This window comes from Callospermophilus lateralis, chromosome 7 (genome assembly GCF_048772815.1).
Source record: "Callospermophilus lateralis isolate mCalLat2 chromosome 7, mCalLat2.hap1, whole genome shotgun sequence".
NCBI classification, from domain to species: domain Eukaryota; kingdom Metazoa; phylum Chordata; class Mammalia; order Rodentia; family Sciuridae; genus Callospermophilus; species Callospermophilus lateralis.
Genome location: NC_135311.1, coordinates 120,806,127 through 120,830,232, shown reverse-complemented (window position 1 = coordinate 120,830,232; position 24,106 = coordinate 120,806,127). Strand labels below are relative to the sequence as shown.

The window sequence follows — 24,106 nt, the reverse complement described above, 5'->3', positions numbered from 1 at the left end:
TGATCTCCAGTACTTCAAACAAACAAAAAACTGGAATGATTTTAAAGGAAAAACAAACAAAAAACCAAAAACAACATTCTCGAGTCCCTCCCAGAATCATTTATCAGAATTCTAAAGGACAGTCAAATTTGGGAACCTAGAACAATTTTTCACATCTTTGTATTCCATTAATTCCTATATTTTGTATACCAAATGATCAGAACAAAAGTGTACTTTATCCTAGTAGGACTTTTAAAGGTTAAGAGATATAATATCACTTCTATCAAACTCTTTGAACCAAAATGCTTGTTGATGTAACGTAATCAAGGCCTTCTCATGAGTAAGACTGAATTTTATCAGTTTTATTAATGAAGAAATAACTTGCTTGTGGTTTTATCAGTAAGAACTGTTAAAATTATGATTGGACCCCCACGAGGACTGCTTCTCCTTCAATACTCAAGAACCACTGAACTAACTGGACAAGAAGGTCTATCACAGCAAAATATATGAATGTTCTAGTCAGCCAGGTCACTGATTTTTGAGTCCTCAATCTCTCCATTTCTTGTTGAAGATTTCTAGACTCAAGTAATAGTTGGTGGGCTGGGGTTGTAGCTCAGTGGTAGAGTACTTGCCTAGCACATGTGAGGCATTGGGTTTGATCCTCAGCACCATATAATAAACAAACAAGTAAAATAAAGATATTATGTCTATCTACAACTAAAAAAACAAAACAAACAAAAGTTGGAAATTTACCTCTTCTGAAGAACTCATTTTACTCCCAGTTAATCCAGGGACCATTGGATTCATCAGATGAACCCGTTTTGAGTAGCCAAGTGCAGGGAGGTACTGAGAGATTAGAAAGGAACACACAAAAGCAGATATTAGTATAAATTCCTCCTCAGTGCCCTGATTTCATCTAACTTGTCCAGAAACTTAACAGGTTGCTACATTCTTTTTTAATGTTTTTTTCCTTCTTCGATATATAAGAGTTTCCAATAGTGATCATAATGTGAACAGTTTTTTTCCCCTGAATTTATCCTCCTATCATAAACAACTGTAACAGCTGGAAATACATAAAAATTTCAATTGCAGGCATTGAACAGCAAGCAATGTGGGGTTATAAGACTTGAGATAAGGAAGTTCACCCAGCTTTCTACCTGAGGACGTTTTCCAAGCTAGGTGCTGAGAAAAAGAGATCCAGGTGGCAGCTACAGTCTAGGCAGAGGACACAGGTACTGGAGTTCAGGCTGTAGGGAAGCTAGGATTTGGGATGGATTCTAGAGAGAAGGACTCTGATGCCCTGAAAAAAAATCTTAGGTCAAAATTCCCCACTGATTTCTTAGCTAATAGCTCTTATGCACATGGTGAAATTTCAGGAAGCCTGGCAGATAATAGGCTCTGGGAGACTGGAGACCCTTGCTGAGATTTTAGATGGTGCAGAGAACTTGAAAGACAGGCTGAAGTGTAGGCTCAATCAAAGTAAAGAGGGATAGGTGAATACCCCAAGATTTTAGCTTGAGTCCTAGAAATGCTATTTCCTATGAATAAAAACCATACTGTAGAAGTAAGGGAAAAACTGAAATGGACCTGCTCTAAGAAAGCCTAAATCCAATCTTTAATATAATTGAGGTGATAGGTCAGTTTACAGAGAATACAGACTCCATAAACATAATCTAGAGCTTCCACAACACATCTACAGTGTCTCTGAAACAACAGAGAAATATTAGAAATGGAAGCAGAAACAAGTAACTGACAGTCGAGAAAAGAGTGGGGACTAGGGTTGTAGCTCAGTAGTAGGGTGCTTGCCTCTTACGTGTGAGGCACAGGGTTCGATCCTCAGCACCACATAAAAATAAATAAAAGGTATTGTGTCCATCTACAACTTAAAAAAAAAAAAAAGAAGAGAGAAGAAGCTGATCCAGAAACAACCCAGACGCTGAAGTATGCAGATCAGGATGCCAAAATAACTGTATGAGTTGTTAGAGGACAGGATGGACAAAATAGCTAATAAATACAGCAAATTGTAAAAAAGAGTGGGAACCTATGGCACAATACAATAGTGGATTTACAGAAAGCAACCAAACTAGCAGGGCACGGTGGCACATGCCTGTAATCTCAGTGGCTTGGGAGGCTGAGGCTGGAGGATTGTGAGTTCAAAGCCAGCCTCAGCAATTTAGTGAGGCCGTAAGCAACTCAGTGAGACTCTGTCTCTAAATAAAATCTAAAAGAAGGGATAGGGTGCTCACTTCAACATCAGACATACTAAAATTGAAATGATACAGAGAAGATTAGCACAGCCCCTGTGCAAGGATGACAGAAATTCACACAGCATTAAAAAAAAAAAGAAAGAAAGAAAAAGAAAAGACCCAAACTAAAGTACACAAGGAACAAAGAAAGGAAACCAATAGAACAGAATATAAGACATGTTGCCCACGACCAAGAAATTTAATCTAGGTGTGACTAGAGTCTCAGGAGAGGAGAAAGAGAATTAAGACAAAAACAATTTATTTGAGGTAAAAATGGCTGACAGTTTTCAAAATTTGATGAAAACATCAATCCATAGATTCAAGAAGTTCAGAAAAATCCAATCATGAGAAATAGAAAATTACAGTTAAAAATATGGTTAAATCTCGTGAAAATCAAAAACAGAGAAAATCTTACAAGTGGCAGAGAAAACATATATCTTCAAAGAAGTAACAATAATGCTTATGGTAACTTTTCAATGAAAACATTAGAAGCCAGAAGGCAAACAGAATGAATTTTTTTTTTTTTTCCAGTACGGAGAATTGAACCCAGAGTGTCTATCACTGAGTTATATCTTCAGTCTTTTTTAGTTTTAATTTTGAATCTCACTAAATATCCAGGTTGGCCTCAAACATGTGATTCTCCTAGGAGCCTCAGTCTCCTGAGTTGCTGGGATTGCAGGTGAATGATTCTTTAAAAGCCAAGAAGGTCTGGAGGGCATAGCTCTGTAATGAAGTACTTGCCTAGTTATTTGGATTTGATCCCTACCACTACAATAAATAAATAAATAAATAAATAAATAAATAAGTAAAAAATAATAAATAAATAAAATAAAAATAAAAACAATATAATAATAATCAATTTAATTAAAGCAGAGAGAGGAAAATAATTGCAAACCTATAATTTTACATCCAGTGAAAGAAAAGATGAGCCAGGCATAGTGGCACATGCCTGGCTTGGGAGGCTGAGACTGGAGGATCTTGAGTTCAAAGCCTACCTTAGCAAAAGGGAGGCACTAAGCAACTCGGTGAGACCCTGTCTCTAAATAAAATACAAAACAGGGCTGGGGATGTGGCTGGCCCCTGAGGGTCAATTCCTGGTACAAAAATTTTTTTTAAAAAGGTGTTTTTCAGACAAAAGAAAGCTGAAAGAATTCATTCATTGCTGAAAGACCTGTACTATAAGCACTGAATACTCAGGGGCCTCTCCAGGTTGCAGGAAAATGAACTCACATGGAAGCATTAGAAGCACAGGACTGTAGGAAGGAATCCAGGGTATCAAAGGGTTTATGTATAATACAATGCACTCATAAAAACATTAAAATATAAAGTCTTTGATATTTAAAATACATGCAAAAAGTAAAATCATGACAATAAAGGCACAAAGGGCAGGAGGGAGTTAACCCATTATGTTCCATTATCCTATATGTAGGATATCTACAGAAAGTTAAATTGAGCAAATTTATAGGTGGCCTATAAATAGGATGATGGAACATAATGGGTTAAGTGAAGGTTCTTGCATTGTTGAAAATTTGTGAAAACACTTAACTTCAATTGTAATAAGTTACAAGGATACATGTTATAATCTATAGGGCAGGGGAAGGCAAAACTTTTTTTTAAATGGCCAGATAATAAGGATTTTCAGCTTTGTGAGCTGTATATGGTCTGTACTGCATATTCTTCAACTTTTAAAAATTGTCCTTTAAAAATGTAAATATCATTTTTAGTTTGTGAATCACACAAAAACAAGCTGTGAATTGAATCTTTGGAGAATACTAAACAGTTCCACTACAATGTTAACAGAGCAGACAAAATAAGAAATAATTGAATAATCAAAGGATTTAGATTTTAAGCATTTCCTCATTTATTAAATATAACTCCAAACCAGTACTTAAATATTGCATAATACTCCACCATGAGGATTTTTCATCATGTATTTATTTAACCAATTCCTTGTCACTGGAGATGTTTATATCCAAATTTTTGCTTTAAATTGACAAATGTACTAATTACTCTTATATAAAAACTGTACTTATTCTCATTTCCTTAGGACAAATTTCTAGAAACAGAATTATTAGGTCAAAGGATAAAAACATTTTAGGGTTGTCAAATCATCTTCCAAGAATTTACATTTCTACTAGCACTGTTTTCTCCATATGCTTTCCAATATGAGGTTTTGGGAAGCTTTCAAAAATACCAACCCCTTTGAAATTGCTCTTTTCAACTTAGTCAAGTTCTTTTGCACAAAAAAAGTATCATGGGTTTGTGCTGATTTCCTGCTAAACCCTGTTAAACCTTATCTTGAGCAGTTTATACAAGACCCAAGGCAGTGTGGACCAAATGCTCAGGGAAAGAACAGTAGTTCTGACTGGTACCTATTCCTGGAAACTGAAGCATTAGGAAGGAAACAAATTCAATAGGTCCTGGGCAGCTTTCTGGGGGTAGCAAAAGAGCGGGCTTCTAGGAAGACTGGTACTAACTGCCAGCTCAGTTACTAACTGTGTGACACTAAATGGCTTTGGTTTTCTTCTATTGTGTTCTCATCTGCAGAATAAGAAAAATATTATCTACCATACAATATGAGTATGACTGGTGGGAGTGGCACATGGCAATTTAATTAATTTCAATTGTATACTTCTGAGGCTGAAATTAAAAAAAATAGGAAAAAGGACACTAACCTTTTCTGCAAAGGTGAAAATTTTTCTCTGATCAACACCTCCAAATTGAGCATCTACTTTTAAATACTCTTCGTCCAAAGCCTGGGGAAAGAAAAAAATGAGCATAAACACCTATGGTATTTCTTCCCTATGGGTCTGAGAAATCAGAAACTGTAGAATCATTAGGTTTTTCAGAAAGCAGAGCCAGGACAGGGGTTGGGAGTGGGGAACAGCAGCGGGCAAGAGCTGCATCAACAATTGCTAAGCACTCGAGGCAAACATAAGTCCATGTGGATGTCATGTGATAAAAACGAGAAGAGTAGTCTCTGCTCTCAGGATGCTCCTAATCCAGTGGAAAGGGAGGGAAGAAAAGACAAACCACAGCCATGTCAAAGGTAACTCATTAAATAAGGCAACCTGTGACACATGTCAAATAAGTGGCATAAATAAGTCCGGGGTTGGGGTTGTGGCTCAGTGGTATGGCGCTTGCCTCGCACACATGAGGCACTGGGTTCGATTCTCAGCACCACATAAAAATAAATAACATAAAGACATTGTGTCCATCTACAACTAAAAAAAAATATTTAAATAAATAAATAAGTCCAGCCAGAGGCTGGGACTGTAGCTTAATGGTGGAACACTTGTCTAGCATGTGTGAGGCACCACATAAAAAAAAAAAAAAAAAAAGGTATTGTGTTCATCTACAGAAAAAAAAAAAAAAAGTCCAGCCATGTGGTGGTATGTATCTGTAATCCCCAAACTGGAGAGGTGAAAGGATGGTAAACTGGAGTCCAGCCTGGGCAAATTAGCAAGACCCTATCTCAAAATAAAAATAAAAAGGGCTGGGGATATAGCTGAGGAGTAGAGCATCCCTGGGTTCAAATCCAATATTGCCTCTCCTGGCAAGAAGAGTCCTTGGGCTGGGCATGTAGCTCAGTGGTAGTGTGTGCTTAGCATACAAGAGGCCCTGGCCCTGGTCTCAATCTTCAGAACATACATAAAAAAAAAAAAAAAAAAAAAAATCCTGTAAGAGCTTGGAAAATAGTTAACACTGTACTATTAAAGGAATAGTTGGGCTGGGGCTGTAGCTTAGTGGCAGCGTGCTAGCCTAGCATGTACAAGGTACTGGGTTCAATCCTCAGCACTGCATAAAAATAAATAAATAAAATAAAGGCATGTTGTCCATCTACAACTACAATAAATAAATAAGTTAAAAAAAAAAAGGAACAAAGACTGTTGAAATATTATAGGCTTGGTGCCGGCTCTGCAAATGCAGAGAAGAATCAGAACCAGACTCCTTTCAAGAAGGCCAATTACCCACTTGGGGAGAGACATGTAAACAACCACTTCAGCGTTTAAGAGCTAGCCTAGATGTTCATGTGGGAGCAGTGCCAACACAAAGGAAGGCACCATCACCTCTCTCAAACGGGTGTGGGGAAAGCTTCCTAGAATCAGACGTGGGCTGAGCTTGGCTTTAAAAAACACATAGATGTTTTTACCATGAAGAGGAAACAGAATGTGCAAGAAGGCACATAGGTGTGAAGTTTCAGGGGGAAATTGTGAATGATTCAGTCTGCAAACGCACTTCAAGGAATGTGGGAAATAGTGAGTGAAGAGGTTAGAAAAGCAGGTAAGGACCTTAGTGTCATGCTACTGTGCTTAGTGCTATCTGACCACTGAATGGTTTCAGGGTGAAGAAAAACATGACCAGCTCAGTAAAATGATCACACCAGTAGCAAGAATGAACTTAAGAGGGTTTCTTTGTTTTTCTTTTGGTACTAGGGATTAAATCCAGGAGCATTTAACCACTGAGCCATTTCCCCAGCCCATTTTAATTTTTTGAGACAGGATCTTTCTAAGTTGCTGAGTCTGGCTTTGAACTCACGATCCTCCTTCCTCAGCCTCCCAAACTATTGGGATTTCATGTGTGTGTGCCATTACACACAGCTAATGTAAAAAAAAATTTTTGGGGGGGTATATTTTTTATTTGTAGGTGGGCACAATGACTTTATTTTCATTTATTTATTTTTATATGGGGCTGAGGCTCAAACCCAGTGCCTCACCTGCACTAGGTGAGCACTCTGCCACTGAGCCACAACCCCAGTCCCTAATTTAAGAGTTTTTAAAAAGCAGAACAAATAAAATTTGGTGCATGACAGGCTGAGGATAGAAAGAAAGAGAGAGTAAAAGAAGGCTGAATAAACAGGGACAATCTAAAACAGTACTGTCCAATAGAACCTTCAGGATGATGAATATGTTCCATATCTGGGCTGAGATAATAGCCAATAGCCACATGTGGCTACCAGAATTGTCCAGGATAGTCTATGGCTATCCCTTCTTTCCTCTTTAAGGAATATACACTGAATGTACAGCTTATATCAATGTAACTAAAGAACAAATTTTAACTATTTTTTTTTTTGTGACGAGGTCTTACTGTGTTGCCCAGGATACCCTCAACCTCCTGAGCTCAAGTGACCCTCCTATGTCAGCTTCCTGAGTAGCTGGGACTACAGGGGTGCATGCCACCTCACCTGGATAAAACTTTAGTTTAGTTTAATTAACTTAATTTTAATATCCCCATGTGACTAAGACTGGAGGTTACCATATTAGATAGGACTGATATAGTATGTCTTCAGATTTAATGCTGACAAAGAACTGTATGAGATGACAAGAGAGACTTCATTTTCTTTTCTCAGAGATATAGTTAAGTGTATTTTAATTTTTATCCCACCTTCCTGAGATAAACAGTATCAACTGCTTGCTTGGTGTATTTTTCTATCTTTCTCCTAACTCATAGATATATACACACCCATGAAATGTGATGTAATTGTTTTCTTTACTGAAAAATAGGATCATGTCTAAAATTTATTTTCACACATCTCTCTGAACTTTTTTTGCTTTGATTAAGAGATAAAGATGATGTGTGAGATAAGCAATGTCTTATAGGACAGACAGGAAGAGGACTTACAACTGAAGAAGTAAAAGAATGTTCCAGGAAGCCAGCGATGTGGGGAGGGGGACAGACAAGAAGGAAGTCCCAGAAGTTGGTGAAGGAACAGCAGGTTCACTGGTTTACTGATGTTGATAGAAGTTGGTGTTCATCATTAGAAACAGAGTATAAAGTAGCTGGGAGAGGTACAGCACTTGCCTATCATGCATAAATAAGGACATGAGTTCAATACCCAGCTTCAAAAGAAAGAAAGAGAACAGAAAGATCACTGGGGCCACTCTATCTCTCTTAAGTACCTGCAGTCCAGGGTACAACAGACCACTCAGCAAAGGATGCTCCACCTGCTTTACGACCTCAGCTCCAGCTTTCTTGGCATCATGCTGTGTGACCACAGAGGACAGTCTGTACACATCCAATGTGTACTCTCTGAAGAGGAAAAGAGGGGACAATCATAAAACTGAACGTAGGTCTCAGTTTCCCAGGGTATCTCTCTTAATCTTAAGCTATTTGAAGAGAACTCTACCCGGTAGTTTCTAAATGTAAGAGATTGCCTGCTCATCCAAAACATTAGTTTTTCCTGTCTTCCACTCCCCAGGACCGGAGATTAAACTCAGGGGCACTTGACCTCTGAGCTATATCCCCAGCCCTTCTTATTTAATTTTGAGGCAGGATCTCACTAAATTGCCCAGGCTGGCCTCAAACTTGAGATCCTCCTGTCTTAGCCTCCTGAGTCACTGGGATTTCAGGCTTCTGCCACTACACCAGCTTGTTTTTCCTTTTGAAAAAACGGCTTTAATTTTTACTTTGCCTCCAGAAAACATTGTTATTATCTATGACATACTGCTTCTCTGCCATTCCCCTCTACCTTTCTTCTGGAATTCTTTCTCCCATGCCTTTTGAACAATACAAACAACATCCAGTTTAAACAAAGTGATCTAAAGCTGTGCATGGTGGTGCACACCTGAAATCCCAATGGCTTGGGAGGCTGAGGCAGGAGGATCACAAGACTAGTCTCAGAATTCAGCAAGGCCCTGAGCAACTCAGTGAGACCCTGTCTCTAAATAAAATACAAAATAGGGCTGGGGATGTGGCTCAGTGGTTAAGTGACCCTGGGTTCAATCCCTGATACAAACAAAACAAAACACAAACTTAAGCAAAAAGATCTAACAATTACTTCTGAAGCTATTGAGCACCCTTTAGAATCTTTCTCCTCCTCCTCCTCCTCCTTCTTCAGAGTAACCATAATCCTGAAGTTGGTGTTTCTTTCTAGTTTTCCATTTATATCTCTAAACAATGTGTTATAAATATCCTTGTCTGTGTATTCCAGTATACATGCAGAAATTTTATACATATGCCCTAGAATCTCTATCACAGGGAATTTGCATCTTGAACTTCAGTGGGCTAATGCTAAACTATTTCCTAAGTGGTTTTTATCAATTTCAGTTTAATATCATCATTATTTTAAATCTTTGCTAATTGGTGAGTATGGAATGATTTCTTACTTCAGTTTTAATCTACATTTCTTTGAGTAATATCCAAGGAAGTTATTATTCTTTGCATATGCTTATTGATCATTAACTTTTGAGAAATGCCTAATTAAGTCTTTTTCTACTGGATTGACACATTTTTAAAAATAACTGACTGTAAATTTGAAACATAACACTGGATATTATCTGTGTTATATCTTGTCCTAGTTTGTAGCTTAACCTTCTCTCTCTCTCTCTCTCTCTTTTTTTTTTTTTTTTGGTGCTTGATTTTGAACCCAGTGCCTCATGCTTGCAAAAAACACACTCTAGGGCTAGAGATGTGGCTCAAGCGGTAGCACACTCGCCTGGCATGCGTGCGGCCCGGGTTCGATCCTCAGCACCACATATAAACAAAGATGTTGTGTCCGCCGAAATCTAAGAAATAAATATTAAAAAAAAAAAATTCTAAGAAAAAGAAAAAAGCACACTCTACCACTGAGCCACACTTCCCAGCTTGTGACTTGACTTTTTGGTACTAAAGCACTTGACCACTGACCACTGAATCCTTCTTTTTTATTTTGAGATAGGGTTATACTAAGTTGCTGAGACTGCCCTTCAACCTGTAATCCTCCCAAATTGCTTAGATTACAAGGTATAGGTAACTCTTCCTGGCATTATCGAGTGTCTTAAGTATTCCCATCCTGAGATCATAAGCGCTCTCTCTCAAGATGAGAGTACTTATCAGTTGAGACTCTAAGAGACTTTTTTTTTTTTGCACTTGAGATTGAACCCAAGAATGCTTAACCACTGAGCCCCCTTTTTAAATTTTGAGACAGGGTCTTGCTAACTTGCATAGGGCCTCAAATTTACAATCCTCCTGCTTCAGCATCCAGAATCACTAGGATTATAGGTGTGTACCACCACATCTGGCTAAGAGGTATTTTTTTTTTTTTAAACATTTAACACCTTTGCAATTTAGATTACCTTATAAACAATGGCCTGTTATACATTAATTAATAGTTATTTTGTTCCTGGGTAACTGTTGCAGGGGTCAGATCTCTGGACTCCTGTGGATACCAAAGGCACAGATGCTCAAGTCCCTCCGTGATATAAAATGGCATAGTATTTGCATATAACCTCTGCACATTCACTCATAAAGTTTAAGCCATTTGTAAATTACTTATAATATCTAATACAGTCAGTCCTCCAAATCCATGGGTCTCACATCTGTGTACTTGATCAACTGCAAATCAAATATATTTGGAAAAAAATACTGCTTTTTTATTGAACATGTACTTTTATTTTTCTGTCATCACTCCCTAAACAATATCATATAACAAGTATTTATATGGCATTTCCTTGTATTAGGTATTATAATCAGTTTAGAAATGATTTAAAGTATACAGGAGGATGTGCCTAGGTTACATGTATCATTTTATATAAAGGATTTAAGCATTTGTAGATTTTGGTATCCAGAGGAAGTTCTACAACCAATTGCCTGCAGACACTGAGGGATGTCTGTACAATGCAAATGCTTCAGAAGTAGTTGTCATATTTTATCACTCAGGCAATAATGACAAGAACAAAAGTCTACTTTGGATCTGAGGTTGGCTGAATTTGTGGACCTGAAGGGATGACTGTATGGTCAATTGAAGTATAGTATCTCTTTGTATTCTCACTTTTGCTTGTTCTCTGGAGGCTGAGGCAGGAGGATCATGAGTTCAAAGCCAGCCTTAGCAACAGCAAGGCACCAAGTAACTCAGTGAGATACTATCTCTAAATAAAATACAAAATAGGGCTGGGGATATTGCTCAGTGGTCAAGTTCAATCCCTGGTAGCCACACCCCCCACCCCCAGCCCAGGTTGTCTGGCATTTTTAGTTGTTTTTGGTAGAAAGGTAGGTCATAGTAACTGGACTACAAGACTGCTAGAAAAGAAAGTCCTTATTTGCATCTTAATCATTCTATGTATTTTTTTTTTCTGCCCATGTCTCTGGGATGCATTTTGTGTGAACTTCACAGATTTACTCATTAATTAAGTCTGCAGTTGATCCTGTATGTTTCAAGTTCGTTTTTTTTCTCTAAAGATTGAAATTGAGGTTTCTAAATTTTTTTTAAATAAATCTTTTTTTTATACCTCTATTTTTATTTATTTATTTTATGTGGCGCTGAGGATCAAACCCAGGGCCTCCCACACACTAGGCGAGCGCTCTACCACTGAGCCACGAACCCCAGCCCCTAAATGGTTCTTTTTTATATTTATATATTCATGTTTCATTCCTGCATCTGTCTTATAATTTTCTTTTCTTTTTAAGTAAATACTATTTTTTGATATGTTAGAGCTTGCCATTTTGGTAAAATTAGGACATAACACATAAATGGTGGCCAGCTTGGTTTAATTCTTGGTATGTCAAGTCTCCATAGGCATGAAACTTGATGGAAATCCCTAAAGACCCAGGTGAGTTGCTAGTGATGCTCCTATTCCAGGTTCTACCTTCCTTGAAGGGTAGGTATGGGAATGAAAAAAGGGGAAAAGCCCTACTCTATTCTCTGATTCACACAGTAAGCTTGGTTTGTCCTCACTGCTGGGCTTATAAACAATGCTGGTTTGTGAAATGGAACACAGGCAGACCTGTAACTTCAATCCAACTCACCAATTTACATTTCAGTTTTGTTTCTCTTCCCATGGAAATGTTTAGTTGGTTTTTGAACTGGGCTATGTCCTTTCATCTATCACTGCTGCGCTTGGAACAGAAATGTACCAAAGTGTACACTACAAAGCCATCTTTCTTTAAAGTCACTTTTGTACATAAAAAAAGATCAAGTGACTTGAAACAAGATAGCTTATTTATTTATCCTACCTTCCCATACCCAAATTTTATTAAGTCTTAGGAGAATAAAAACCTTGGCTGTGTTATTCATGGTTATAACTCCAGGGTCTAGAATAGAGTTTGGCATATGGTATGAACTTAATATTTCTATGATTTGCTCCCTTATCTTCTTCAGGTTTCTGCCTAATATTTTTAGAGTGGTTTCCCCTAGCTGTTCTACTTAAAAAGAAAGTAACTCCTACTGTCCAAGAACTACCCACCTATTGCCTGCTTTTAGCACCTATCACCATCTACACAAACATAAACAATTTATATACATATATACACATATATAAACACACTTGATCTCCCGCTCTCTCTGTTTGTGTGTGTGTATATTTCAGTGGTAAGACCCAAGTTCAATCCCTAGTACTACAAAAAACAAAACAAGAATTAAATCTCAGGCACTCTACAGAGACTTCAGGATTAAAGATCTGTTTATATGAAGGTGTTTACATTCTTTTTTCAAAACTCTAAATGTCCAACAGTGGAAAATAATAAAGAAAATTATATATTAGAAGAAGTAAAATGATAATTTACAAGTAAATTACAAGTAAGCAAGAAATGGTAAATTAAAAAATGATAAATTAAAAAAATAATAAATTACAAGTAAGCAAAAGATCTGGGTTCACATCCTAACTCATTTACTTATTATGTGTGTAAACTTGGGAAAGTTAAATCTGAATCTATTTCACTGATAATAGTAATAGTATGCTTACCTTAAAAGGTTGTTTTGAGAGTTTCAATGCAAATATGCCTAGCAGAGTGACCTATGCTATGTAGACTATAAAGACTTATTTTAGAGGTCTTAGACATTTTAAATTATGGGGCTGGAAACGTAGCTCAGTGGTAGAGTACTTGCCTAGCATGTGTGAGACCCTCACTCAGTTCAATCCCCAGAAAACAAACAAAAAACATACAAATTTATATCTACGCCAATATCACAAATATAATTAAAAAAATATTTTAGCTGTAGATGGACACAATCTTTATTTTTTTATGTGGTGGTAAGAATTGAACCCAGTACCTTACACATGCTAGGCAAGCGCTCTATCACTGAGCCACAACCCCAGCCCAAATATGAATATAATTGACAAACAAGCAAGAAGAATGGTTGGGGAGGTGAGAAATGTGTGCAATCTCTTTTACATTGCTTTTTATCATTATTTACTGAGACTGGATGAGAAAGGGAGGATGATCACTTACTATCCCTCTCCCACATGCTGTAAGTTCTGCAACTTTGTTATGTTACATTTGTAGCTCCAGCAAGGAGAACAGTACCCAGGTATTTACTGGTTTGTTGGTTCATTCTTTCTTTCTTTCTCTTATTTATTTGTTTTCTTGCACGGAGGGCTGAACCCAGGTTATTTATTTATTCATTTGTTTATTTATTTTACAGGGGGATTGAACACAAGGGTGCTTTACCAATGGGCTATAACCCTAGTTCACCATCACCTACTTTTTAAATATTTTGAGATAGGGTCTCACTATGTTGCTGAGGCTGGCCTGGAATTTGCAATCCTCCTGCCTTAGCCCTTCTTGAGTTGCTGGGACCACAGGTGTGTACCACGGCACCCTTTAGTTATGTTTTTTTTTTTTTTTTTAGGGCACTCAACCCCTGAGCCACATCCCCACCCTTATTTTGTAGCTTATTTAGAGACAGGATCTCACTGAATTGCTTAGCGCCCTGATGTTACTGAGGCTGGCTTTGAATTCAAGATCCTCCTGTCTCAGCCTCCCAAGCCGCTAGGATCACAGGCATGCAAGGCTAGTTGGCTCATTTTTGATGGATGAATTAAGAGGACAAAGAACACACATTTTTTGTTGTTGTTGTTTGTTTTTTAAAGAGAGAGAGAGAATTTTTTAATATTCATTTTTCAGTTTTTGGTGGACACAACATCTTTATTTTATTTTTATGTGGTGCTGAGGATCGAACCCAGCGCCTCCCGCATGCCAGGTGAGCGTGTTACCGCTTGAGCCATATCCCCAGCCCGACATTTTTTTTTTTTAATGGTTCTTAACAGGTACAGCCATATAGCTTCTAATCCAAACTTACAGAATGCCTAGACTCCACAGGTCTGTAATTAGCTAGAAGCACCAGAGCCAGGAGGAGCATGAATAATTAAGCACTTACTTGCTGAGTTGGTAATCAGTGCCTTTGACAAACTTGAGCTTCTCCAAGGGCACACCAATGCTCTCCAGCATTGCCTTGATCACATTCTCATAGTAACCAGTTCGGAGTTCTAGAAGTTCCCATGGGGCTTTCATGTTATCCAGGTATGCGTGAAGGTCCGCAAACAGAATTGTTACCTAGCCATAAGGCATAAGGATCACCAAAATGTGATTTTTGTCCATTATCTCCAAACCATCTTCCCCCTCCTTCCCCTCCCACACTCTTGTTAATCTCTTTTTATCATTCCCTGAGGGAAACTACTTAGCTGATACCATGGATTCTTACCTCACATCCTGCCTTTAAGAAGTCAGCAATCTTCGACATGGGTACAAAATAAGCTACATGTGGCTTGCCTGTCGTTGCTGTTCCCCAATAAACTTTAAGTTCTCGCTCCTTCAGTATCTCCTTCAGCTTCTCTTCCCCCAGAACCTCCTGTTGTGGAAGCAAGAAAGAACTGATTTAATGCTGGTGCTCGGCCTTGATCATCGTTTTCTGAGACAAGGAAAGCAAAGACATGTATCCCGGGAGGCCCAGCTGAGAGCCACCCTAAGCAGGTACTGTTATTAGTGGCTCTCCCATGAAATAACATTGATACGAGGGGGTGGGAGCATGTCTCTACATCTCCCCCTCCAGCTACTTCTAACTCACTCTCCTTCCTTTCATAGCCAACTTCTTAAAGTCGTTCTCTCTTTTGGTCTCCCTTTCTTCATCTCCCATTCCCGTGCAAGTTTCATACTCTTGCAAAGATCACAGAGGACCTCCAGGTCTCTTTTTATTTTTTAAAATATTTACTTTTTAATTGTAGGTGGACACAATACCTTTATTTTTTTATTTTTATGTGGTGGGAGGATCGAACCCAGTGCTTCACGCATGCTAGGCAAACGCTCCACCTCTGAGCCACACCCTAGCCCCCTCCAGGTATCTTAACTTCAATGAATACTTTTCAGTCTCCACTCCTTCCCTGCAACACTTTATACTTTTGACTTCCTTATTTTATTTTCTTAGTTTCCATATTTTCTGGATGATCCTCTTCTTCCTAATCATTAAATATTAACAATCCTTGAGGCTCTAGTCTTTTCTTTCTTACTCTACATTCCCCCTAGTTTATTCCCTTTAGTTGTTTCAGTTACTACTCATGAGCTAACAACTCCCAAACCTCCCAAGTAGTTAAGACTACAGTTGCCTGCCACTATGCTTAGCTTTGTTTAAAACCTTGATTTTCTTTTGCCCTAAACAATACTGGTAAAATCCTAATACGCCAGTACGCCCCAGATTAAAGAGTTTTCAGTGTTTCTCAAGGGAAGGTTTGGGGAGACTGTCAGAAACCATGACAGACAGCTGGGTGTGGTGGCCTGTAATCCCAGTGACTTGGGAGGCTGAGGCAGGAGGACTGCAAGTTTCAGGACAACTTCTGCAATTCATCAAGACCCTGTCCCAAAATGAGAAATAAAAAGGGCTGGGGATGTAGCCAGTGGTAAAGCACCACTGGGCTTAATCCTCAGTATGGGGGCAGGGGAGAAACACGACTGTAAGAGACAAAAACTGTTTTGCTAGTTTAAATCATCTATTACTAGGAACTGTTAAAATCCTGTGCTCCAAGCTGTCTGTTGGCAGTTGATCCTGCATCCTCCGGAGCTTCTGACTATCTAGACACTTGGAGGATTCTCATCACCCAAGGAAAGGTTTCAATTGGCCTGTATAACCTGAGAGAGTCAATTCCATAGGCTTTGTGTATCTTATGTCCCTAAGGAGCACTCTTTTATGAAGAGAGGTTAAGAAACATAGGATTTGGCAAGGGGAAGCATGCAAAAATCTTGAGTCAAGTTCAAGTTGTGCACAAAACAATCCAAATGCCTATCAACTGATGAATGGCTCAACACAATCTGGTATGTCCATACAGTGTAAATTCAGTAATAAAAGGAGTGAAGTTCTGATAGATATAACAACTTGGATAAACCTATGCTAAATGAAAGAAGCACAAATTTCAGTTAAAAGAAATGTCCAGAATATACAAATACATAGAAACAGAAAGTAGATCAGTGTTTCCTTTAGAGCTGGAGGGAGGGATGATAGTGGTGATTGCTATTGGTACAAGTTTTTTTAAAAATAGTTTTTAGTTGTCAATGGACCTTTATTTATTTATATGTGGTTCTGAGAATCAAACCCAGTGCCTCACACATGCTAGACAAGCACACTACCACTGAGCCACCACCCCAGCTCCCAATGGTACAAGTTTTCATATTCCCTAGTGGGAATATGAAAATGTTCTACAATTAGATAGTGGTCATGGTACACAACAAAAATGCACTGTAAAGGGGCAACTTTTATAGTATTTGAATTGTATCACAAAAAGGATTAAAAAGAAAAAACAACAAGCTATGATATACCACTGCACTTAGTGCCCAGGATTTTTTTTTTTTTTTTAATGGTGCTGGGGATTGAACCCTATGTACAAGGCAAGCACTCTACTACTGAGCTACAGCCTCATCCCAAAGCCCAGTTTTAAACTGGGCTTGCAGAATAAAGCTTACAAGACCCTCAAGAATTGGTACCTGCCTACTTCTCCTAAATAAATAAACATAAAATGTATATCAGATGGTGATAAGTGCTATCTAGGAATAATAACTGAAAATTTGCAGATAGGGGAGACAGTTCTGGTGGCAAGGAAATTATTATTTCAATTAAGTGCTCAAAAAAGGCCTTCCTAGCTGGGGCAGGTGGCCCAGACACTCCAGATGATGAGGCAGGATGATCACAAGTTCAAGACCAGCCTGGGCAATTTAGCAAGACCCTGTCTCAAAGTAAAATTCAAAAAGGGTTAGGGGTGCAACTCAGTGGTAATTCACTTGCCTGGCAAGCCCAAGGCCTTGGGTTCAATTCCAAATACTCTGCCCCGAAAAAAGAAAGGCTTTTTTAATAAGGTGACAATAGTCAGAGGCCTGAAGGAAGGCAAGAAAATGAATAATATAAATATTAAGGGTTCCGAGCAGCACTTTGTTCACTTCAGTCAAAGTAGTTTTCTCTCTGAACCATAAGGTTCTTTCTCTCCTCTGGATCTTTTTTTTTAATATTTATTTTTCAGTTGCAGTTGGACACAATACCTTTATTTTATTTACTTATTTTTATGTGGTGCTGAGGATTGAACCCTGGACCTCACATGTGCTAGGAGAGCGCTCTACTGCTGAGCCCCAGCCCCAGCCCCTCTTCCGGATCTTGACAATACTCTTCCATCTGAAATGCTTTTCTCCCCCATTTTTTCCATTCTTCTTCTGTTTAAGTCCTATCCCTACAGTTCCTGGTGAAAGTAGGAACATTTGTAGAATTAAGGAGTGACCCACACCTTCAGGGGGCAGTTTAAAGGTCACTTTCTCGTGGAAGCCTTCCCTTTTCTTGGTGTAATAACCCACTGCTTTCAGTACTCCAAACTGTAATGGTTTAGGTTATGGGTCATTAAGGTCCGCTCTCTTCAGGTCAGCTCTGGAGGGCAGTGCCCTAACATATCCCTGGCTCGTAGCACCACTCCTGGCACATAATAGCGTGGGTGCGATGGGAATCTGGGATTCAAAGCCCAGCTCCAACACCCAAGAGATGAGTCCACGGCGATTTCAGTGGCACCCAGAGAATGGCTGCTTGACTGCCGGACCGATCATTAGCGAGGGCTGTAGCTACTCAGGGTTGCCGCGGTGCAGAGATTCCCTGCCCCACACAGTTACTAGCCTACCCTACAGTGGGGCTCAGGTTCACTGGACCCAGGACTGCGCATTCCAACCCCGAGGCCTGACCTGCAGGTTCCGGGTGATCAGATGCAGCTTTTCTTCAGGACTTGGAGCGTCCCCCATGGCTCCGTCACCCCTGCTTCCCGCGCTCGGCAGGCACCCGCGTCTTTTCCTTCGTCGCTTCCGCGGCCGCGTGCCGGGAACTGTCACGAGAGTCCCGCCAGGTTGCATCAGCTGAGCTCGTCGCTCGGCTTTCTCTGCCTGGCCCCTTCTCTGCCTAGCCTTATCCGGGAGAGTCTGGAGCAAAGGAGAGTCGAGTGAGTCGATGAAACGGGAAGGGGCGGAGCCAGCAGGGAGGGTAGGAGGTGCGGAGGGCGGGATTGCGGCGTTTGCGCGGGGCGCAACCCTCTCAGAGGCGGGGCGGTTTCTTGCCAATCACTGCTTATTTGCCCTCCCCCTGGCGTTGGCCAGGCAGCCTCGGGGTGGGGGAGGTCGGGGAGGGGGCGATAAAATGGCGCAGGGGGCGGAGTGAGGCGCAGTCGTTCGCCCAGGCTTTGGCCCGGCTTCCGGAGGTGAAGAGCGGGAGGGACTAAGGGTCGGCCGTTCGTCGGCTGGGCGGGGGTTGGGGGCGCCTGTTGCTTCTCCAGGGGGTCGCGCACACTGCCCGCCCCCTTGAAGGACAGGGAGGCCCTCGCTCTGCTGGGAGAAGGGCTAGTTCTCGCTCCTGAGGTGGTGGCGGGAGAATATCCCTGCCCCCCACCTCCACGTTGGTGGGCGAGCGACGCCCCTCACCCTGCTGAGGAAAAGGGAGGCTTTCTGGTCAGCTGAGAGGCATGAGCGATGTCCGCTGTCCCTGCCCGGTGGGGGAGGGGGCAGTGGCGTGGAGGTGGGTGGGGGGGATGCCTCTGCCCCTTGCCCGCCCGGCGGGAGGGTGTTACTCTGGAGATAGAGGATCGCGGACTTTCGGAGGCGCGGGGCGGGTGCGGGAGGAAGAGGATTACCCACCCCTCCGGGAAAGGGGACTGAGGTCAGCCGAGTGTGGCTATGGGCGGCGGTCCCTAGGGAGAGAGGGTGCACCGCCCCGGCCTGCGGAGGGGCTGATTTTGCCCCTGCTGGGGGAGGGGCGGGGAGAAAGCCCGCGTTTCTCCCTCCTTCCACGGGGAGGCGGGAATTCTTCGACTCCTCTGGGGAGGGGAGAGGGAAGCGTAAAAGCCCAGCCGGTAGCGCGGCGCCGCCTCGCGGCCGATGAGATTTCTGAAGAGCCGGGGGCGGCGGGGGGAGGCCAGGCTGTATCCTCGGAAAGGTAGACTTGTGCCTTTCTTCCTCCTGGTCTTCAATGAATAGGTAGAGGGAAAGCAGTTGGCATTGCAGAGTGAGCTCTGGAGAGGACCAAGAAATCACTGAGTTGCCTGCTAGCTTCCCTAACCTGATCTGCATTGTTTTTGGGTATTTGTTAGGGGCTCCAAACTTTAGCACACCTGTTTAAAAATTGTTTTAAAAAACATTTTTCTTCTTAAATAGAAACCCGTTGATACAGTTAGTAGTCCCTGCTTCCTATGCCCATTTTGGAGGAGTCTTGGCATCCTGATGTAGTGAAATGATACCTGAAGCAGAAGTTTCCAGCCCTGGGTGGTTTGTCCATTCTACAGTGTTTCTAGTTATTTCAAAGGGAATTGCAGAATTCTTACAGATAATTTCAGTTCTCTTTGATTTTTAAAAAAATATTGGGCCCGTTTTATGAATGATAACAAAGCCTTTTGTGCTTTTAGTACAGGTTGCAAATCAAAGGCTAATTAATGGGAAGTCCTCTTCTTTGGAATTAATTCTTAGTTTTGGCCCTGCCTATCAGACACAGTTTGGTAATGGTTTTGGTTTTAGAGCCTTGAAAGAGGATGTGGGGTTGCATCTGGTTGCAATTTTAGTGGCCTGAAGAAGGCTTTGTGCTCGAAGGCAATAGGTTTTCTGAGGTAAGGTAAAAATAGATAGGGAACCAGTTTCTGAGGTTGCTATCAGGAGGTTACAGAACAGAGAGAGGGGGTGGTACACTGAAGTGTGAAGAAGGGGGTGGACAGGTGAGAGAGATGTGGAAGGACAGAATAGGGTCACACAGGGATGGGGAACAGAATTAAAAGATAGATTTGGGAAATGGGAAATATATTCTTTACTTTAAAAATAAAGGAGCCCCTATATTTTAAGTGGAGGTTACCAGGAAGGTAGTAAGAAAGGTGGTAGAATGGCAGGCAGAAGTATAAAACTGTCTTGTGGAACTTCACCTTAAGAGCTTCAGTTTTATCTGAGGGTTTCCTCCCTTGCAGATTCATTGAAGTCAACTTTCATTGGCATGAGGTTTTTAGATTTTAAAGTGCTTTTGTAAACATCCCTTCAGTTGATCTTCAAGGATGAAGTTGATCCTTGTTAACAGTGAATATCCCTTTTTTTCAAGTGTTCATCTATATTTAGGTACAGAGAGATTGAGAGTTGATGAAGTCTCTGAATATTTAGTCCATACCCCTATATGATGTATTTCAGTGACCATTAATTCACAGAACTTGCCTTATATTTCAGATCTCCATTCTGTCTGGTCTTTAGTGGTAATATGGTTTGAATGCTGGGTTAATAGAGAATGCTGATAATTTCTAGATCAGCAGAGTCTAGGGGAGTTATCCCCAGGCCTTTTCATTATCAATGTAGTACTCTTTTTCTTACCATTCCTATGCTTTTCTTTAATCTTTTCAAGGGAGATGGTGGTAGGATGAAATGATAACCACCATTTATTTATCTCTTAGATTGTGTCTGTAGTGTGCTAAGTGCTTTATGTTTGCATCTCATCTAATTCTTGCAATAATCCTTTGAGGTAGGTTTTATATTGTGAAATATTTGTTTATTTTTGTGGTAATGGGGATCAAATCTAGGACCTCTTTTACTAAGCAAATGCTCTACCACTGAGCTATATCCCCAGCCCTTTTTAGAATTTTATTTGTCTGAGACAGAGTTTTGCAAAGTTACCTAGGCTCCCCTTGAAATTGTGATCCTCCTGGATAGCTGGAATTACAGGCTTGCCCCATCATGTCCAGCCACTGAGCCCTATCCCCTGCCCTTTTTTATATTTTTTAAAAAGCTTTTAATTAAATACTTTAAGCATATAAAAACAGGAAGTAACATAATAATGAATACCATTATGCTCACCATCCAGCTTTATCTTATATTGCTATATTTGTTTCAGGTCTTTCCGTTTGGGGGAAGGAGGTACTATGGACTTAACTCAGGGCATTTGACCACTATGTCACATGCACAGTCCTTTTTTTGTATTTTATTTAGAGACAGGGTTTCATTGAGTTGCTTAGCACCTCACTTTTGCTGAGGCTGGCATTGAACTTAAAATCCTCCTGCCTCAGTCTCCTTAGCCACTGGGATTACAGGTGTGTGTGGGCCGAGCTCTTGTTATTGTTTTTTGATGCTAGGGATCAAGCCTAGGCCTGTCTGTTAAGCAGGCACTTTACCACTGAGCCACATCCTCAGCCCTTGTTAACTGTTTTTTTTTTGTCCCCCCTTTGTTGTACTGGAGATTGAACCCATAGAAACTCTACCACCAAACTACATCTCCAGCCCTTTTTAATTTTTAATTTGAGACAGGGTCTTGCCAGGTTGCCCAAGTTGGCTTTGAACTTGCAATCCTCCTGCCTTATCCTCGCTAGTAGTTGAGACTATAGGTATATGTCACTGTGCCTGGCTTTTTAATTCTCTTTTTAAAAGCAAAGCATTAGAGATAGAACTGAAGCTGTTCATCTCACTTTGCCTTTCCTCCTCCTTCCCCACCACCAGAGATAAACACTATGCTGAATTTGGTGTTTCTTATTCCCATCCATATTTTTATAATTTTTTGATACGTGTATGCATTCATGCACATGTAGTATTGTTTCTTTAGCAAATAAATTGAAGGGAGAAAAAGAAGGGAATCTATAAATTAAAATACTCCGTCAGTTGCATTGTGTGGACCTTGTTTGGATGCTGATGTTTGTTTTGTATCAGAGATTGAACTCGGGGGTGCTTAGCCACTGAGCCCTATCCCCAGCCCTTTTTTATATTTTAGAGATAGGGCCTCACTAAGTTGCTGAGGCTGGCTTTGAACTTGAGATCCTCCTGCCTCCAGAGCTGCTGGGATTATTTGGCATGTGCTACCGTGCCCAGCTTCCTCCCCCCCCCCCCCACCAATCTTAGAAAAATATGACAAGGATAATTGGAAATTTGAACCAGATATTTTATAAGGATTTCTTGTTTATAGATGAAATGATTTGAAGCCTGGGATTTAATTCATAGTAAACTGGTAAAGGGGGAAGTAGATAGGACATGATTACCTTTTGGTTAATAACTACTGGGACTGTGATGGATATGTGGGAGTTCATTATGTTACTTGTATGTATGTTTTAAATTTTCAGTAATAATAATAATTTTGGTAAATGAACAAATAAAGTTTTGAAGAGAATGATTTGTGCAAGTTAAAAATTATCTCTCATGGTTGGTGCACACCTATAATCCGAGCTGCTCTGGAGGCTGAGGCAGGAGGATTGCAACTTTGAGGCCAGACTCAAACTTACAGAGACCCTGTCTCAAAAACAAAAAGGGATGGGCACTACTATGGAAGTAACTACTAAAAATTAAAACATTTTTTAAAAAGGTGGGGTGAGGATAAGGATGTAGCTCAGTGGCAGAGCACCCCAGTGTTCAATCCTTAGTACCACAAAGAAGAAAAAAAAAATCTCTTCATGAGTATATATGGCATTGTTTTGCTTTTGTAACATTCTGTGAAAAGTTCTGAAGAGCAAGCTCTGTGCCTTTGGATGTTGTGTGACATAGGAACTGATAATTAGAGTAAACGGTACTGGTCCTTGTACTTGGCAGTGATGTTTGGCAGTGTCTTGTTCTTCCATTTCATCTGATAAGGCATCTTATCTTTTATAGAAAGCCAAAAGCCCTCTTCAGTTTTCACATATTCCATAGTTTTATTAGAGAGTTTACTGAATTTAGCTATGCGTAGTGGCGTATACCTGTAATCTCAATGGCTCGGGAGACTGAGGCAGGAGATAAAAAGTCTACTGAATTTAGAAGATCTGAGTTTGGATTCTAGCTCTGCTATTTGCTGATAGATCCTTGGCAAGTCTTATCACGAAGTGGTAGAAAAAAACATTGCCTGTGGAATTAGACCTTAGTTAGATCCGTGTTCTAGCTTTATTGACAATGCATAGTTGGTTAAATTACTTAATGCCTCTGAACTTTCATTTCCAAGAGTGAAAATCTATGGAACACTCCACTTGGCCAAGCAAGCACTTGGAGTAGACTTTTTGGAGAGGTTGAGATGAGTGGCTCAGAAAGGGCTTCTAAGAAATGTAGCTACTTAACCCCAGTAATATTTGTGCTTGACAATCACAAAGTTTTTTTTTTTTTGTTTTGTTTTATTACTTAAGAGTTGTTTATTAAAACTTGTTCCTTTACTCCCCCATACATTCAGGAAACTTGTTTTGAAATTACTTAATAGCTGGGTGCAGTGGCACATGCCTATAATCCCAGCAATTGGGAGGCTGAAGCTGGAGGATGGCAAATTGGGCTAGCCTCAGCAATTTGGTGAGACCCTCAGCAATTTAGACCATACCTCAAAAAATAAAAATAAATAAAATGAAAAGGATTCAGGATGTAGCTCATTGGTAAAGTGCTCCTGAGTTCTATCCACAGTGCCAAAACAAAACAAAAGAAACCTCTTAATGCAATGCTCTTATGTTCTGATTGTTTCTTTTACAATATGTTTCTTTGTATTACATTTAAAAAGTTTATTCCGTTTTTCAATTTAGAAAGTTAATTTTGGGGGCTGGGGCTGGGGCTCAGCAGTACCGCACTCACCTGGCATGTGTGAGACACTGGGTTCAATTCTCAGCACCACATATAAATAAATAAATAAATAAAATAAAGATCTATCAACAATTAAAAATTTTAAAAAAAGTCAATTTTCAACAAAACACTGAACAAGGACAAATAAATTATAGGTTCTTTGGTTATTGTAG

The 24,106-nt window shown here is 40.2% G+C and overlaps 2 protein-coding genes and 1 pseudogene across 7 annotated transcripts in view; 2 read left to right on the top strand and 1 right to left on the bottom strand.

The window, feature by feature from the left end:
- Positions 1-18,336, bottom strand: part of Yars1 (tyrosyl-tRNA synthetase 1) — a 31,143-nt gene extending 12,807 nt beyond the window's left edge. Inside the window, exons 1-6 of the mRNA XM_076860820.2 lie at positions 18,120-18,336; positions 14,623-14,769; positions 14,299-14,474; positions 8,126-8,255; positions 4,901-4,981; positions 733-825 (exon numbers count right to left, since the gene is read on the bottom strand). Of these exons, the coding sequence (XP_076716935.1) occupies positions 733-825; positions 4,901-4,981; positions 8,126-8,255; positions 14,299-14,474; positions 14,623-14,769; positions 18,120-18,284 (792 nt within the window). The 5' untranslated portion in view covers positions 18,285-18,336. The remainder of the gene's footprint in view (positions 1-732; positions 826-4,900; positions 4,982-8,125; positions 8,256-14,298; positions 14,475-14,622; positions 14,770-18,119) is intronic.
- On the top strand, positions 2,221-2,313 carry LOC143405293 (U6 spliceosomal RNA; annotated as a pseudogene).
- A 223-nt stretch (positions 18,337-18,559) lies between the features above and the next one.
- The window catches only part of S100pbp (S100P binding protein), a 41,580-nt gene continuing 36,033 nt past the window's right edge, over positions 18,560-24,106 (top strand). For all 6 annotated transcript variants that reach the window (XM_076860810.2, XM_076860814.1, XM_076860816.2 and 3 more), the window contains exon 1: positions 18,560-18,625. The gene's annotated coding sequence lies outside the window, so the exon portion shown is untranslated. The remainder of the gene's footprint in view (positions 18,626-24,106) is intronic.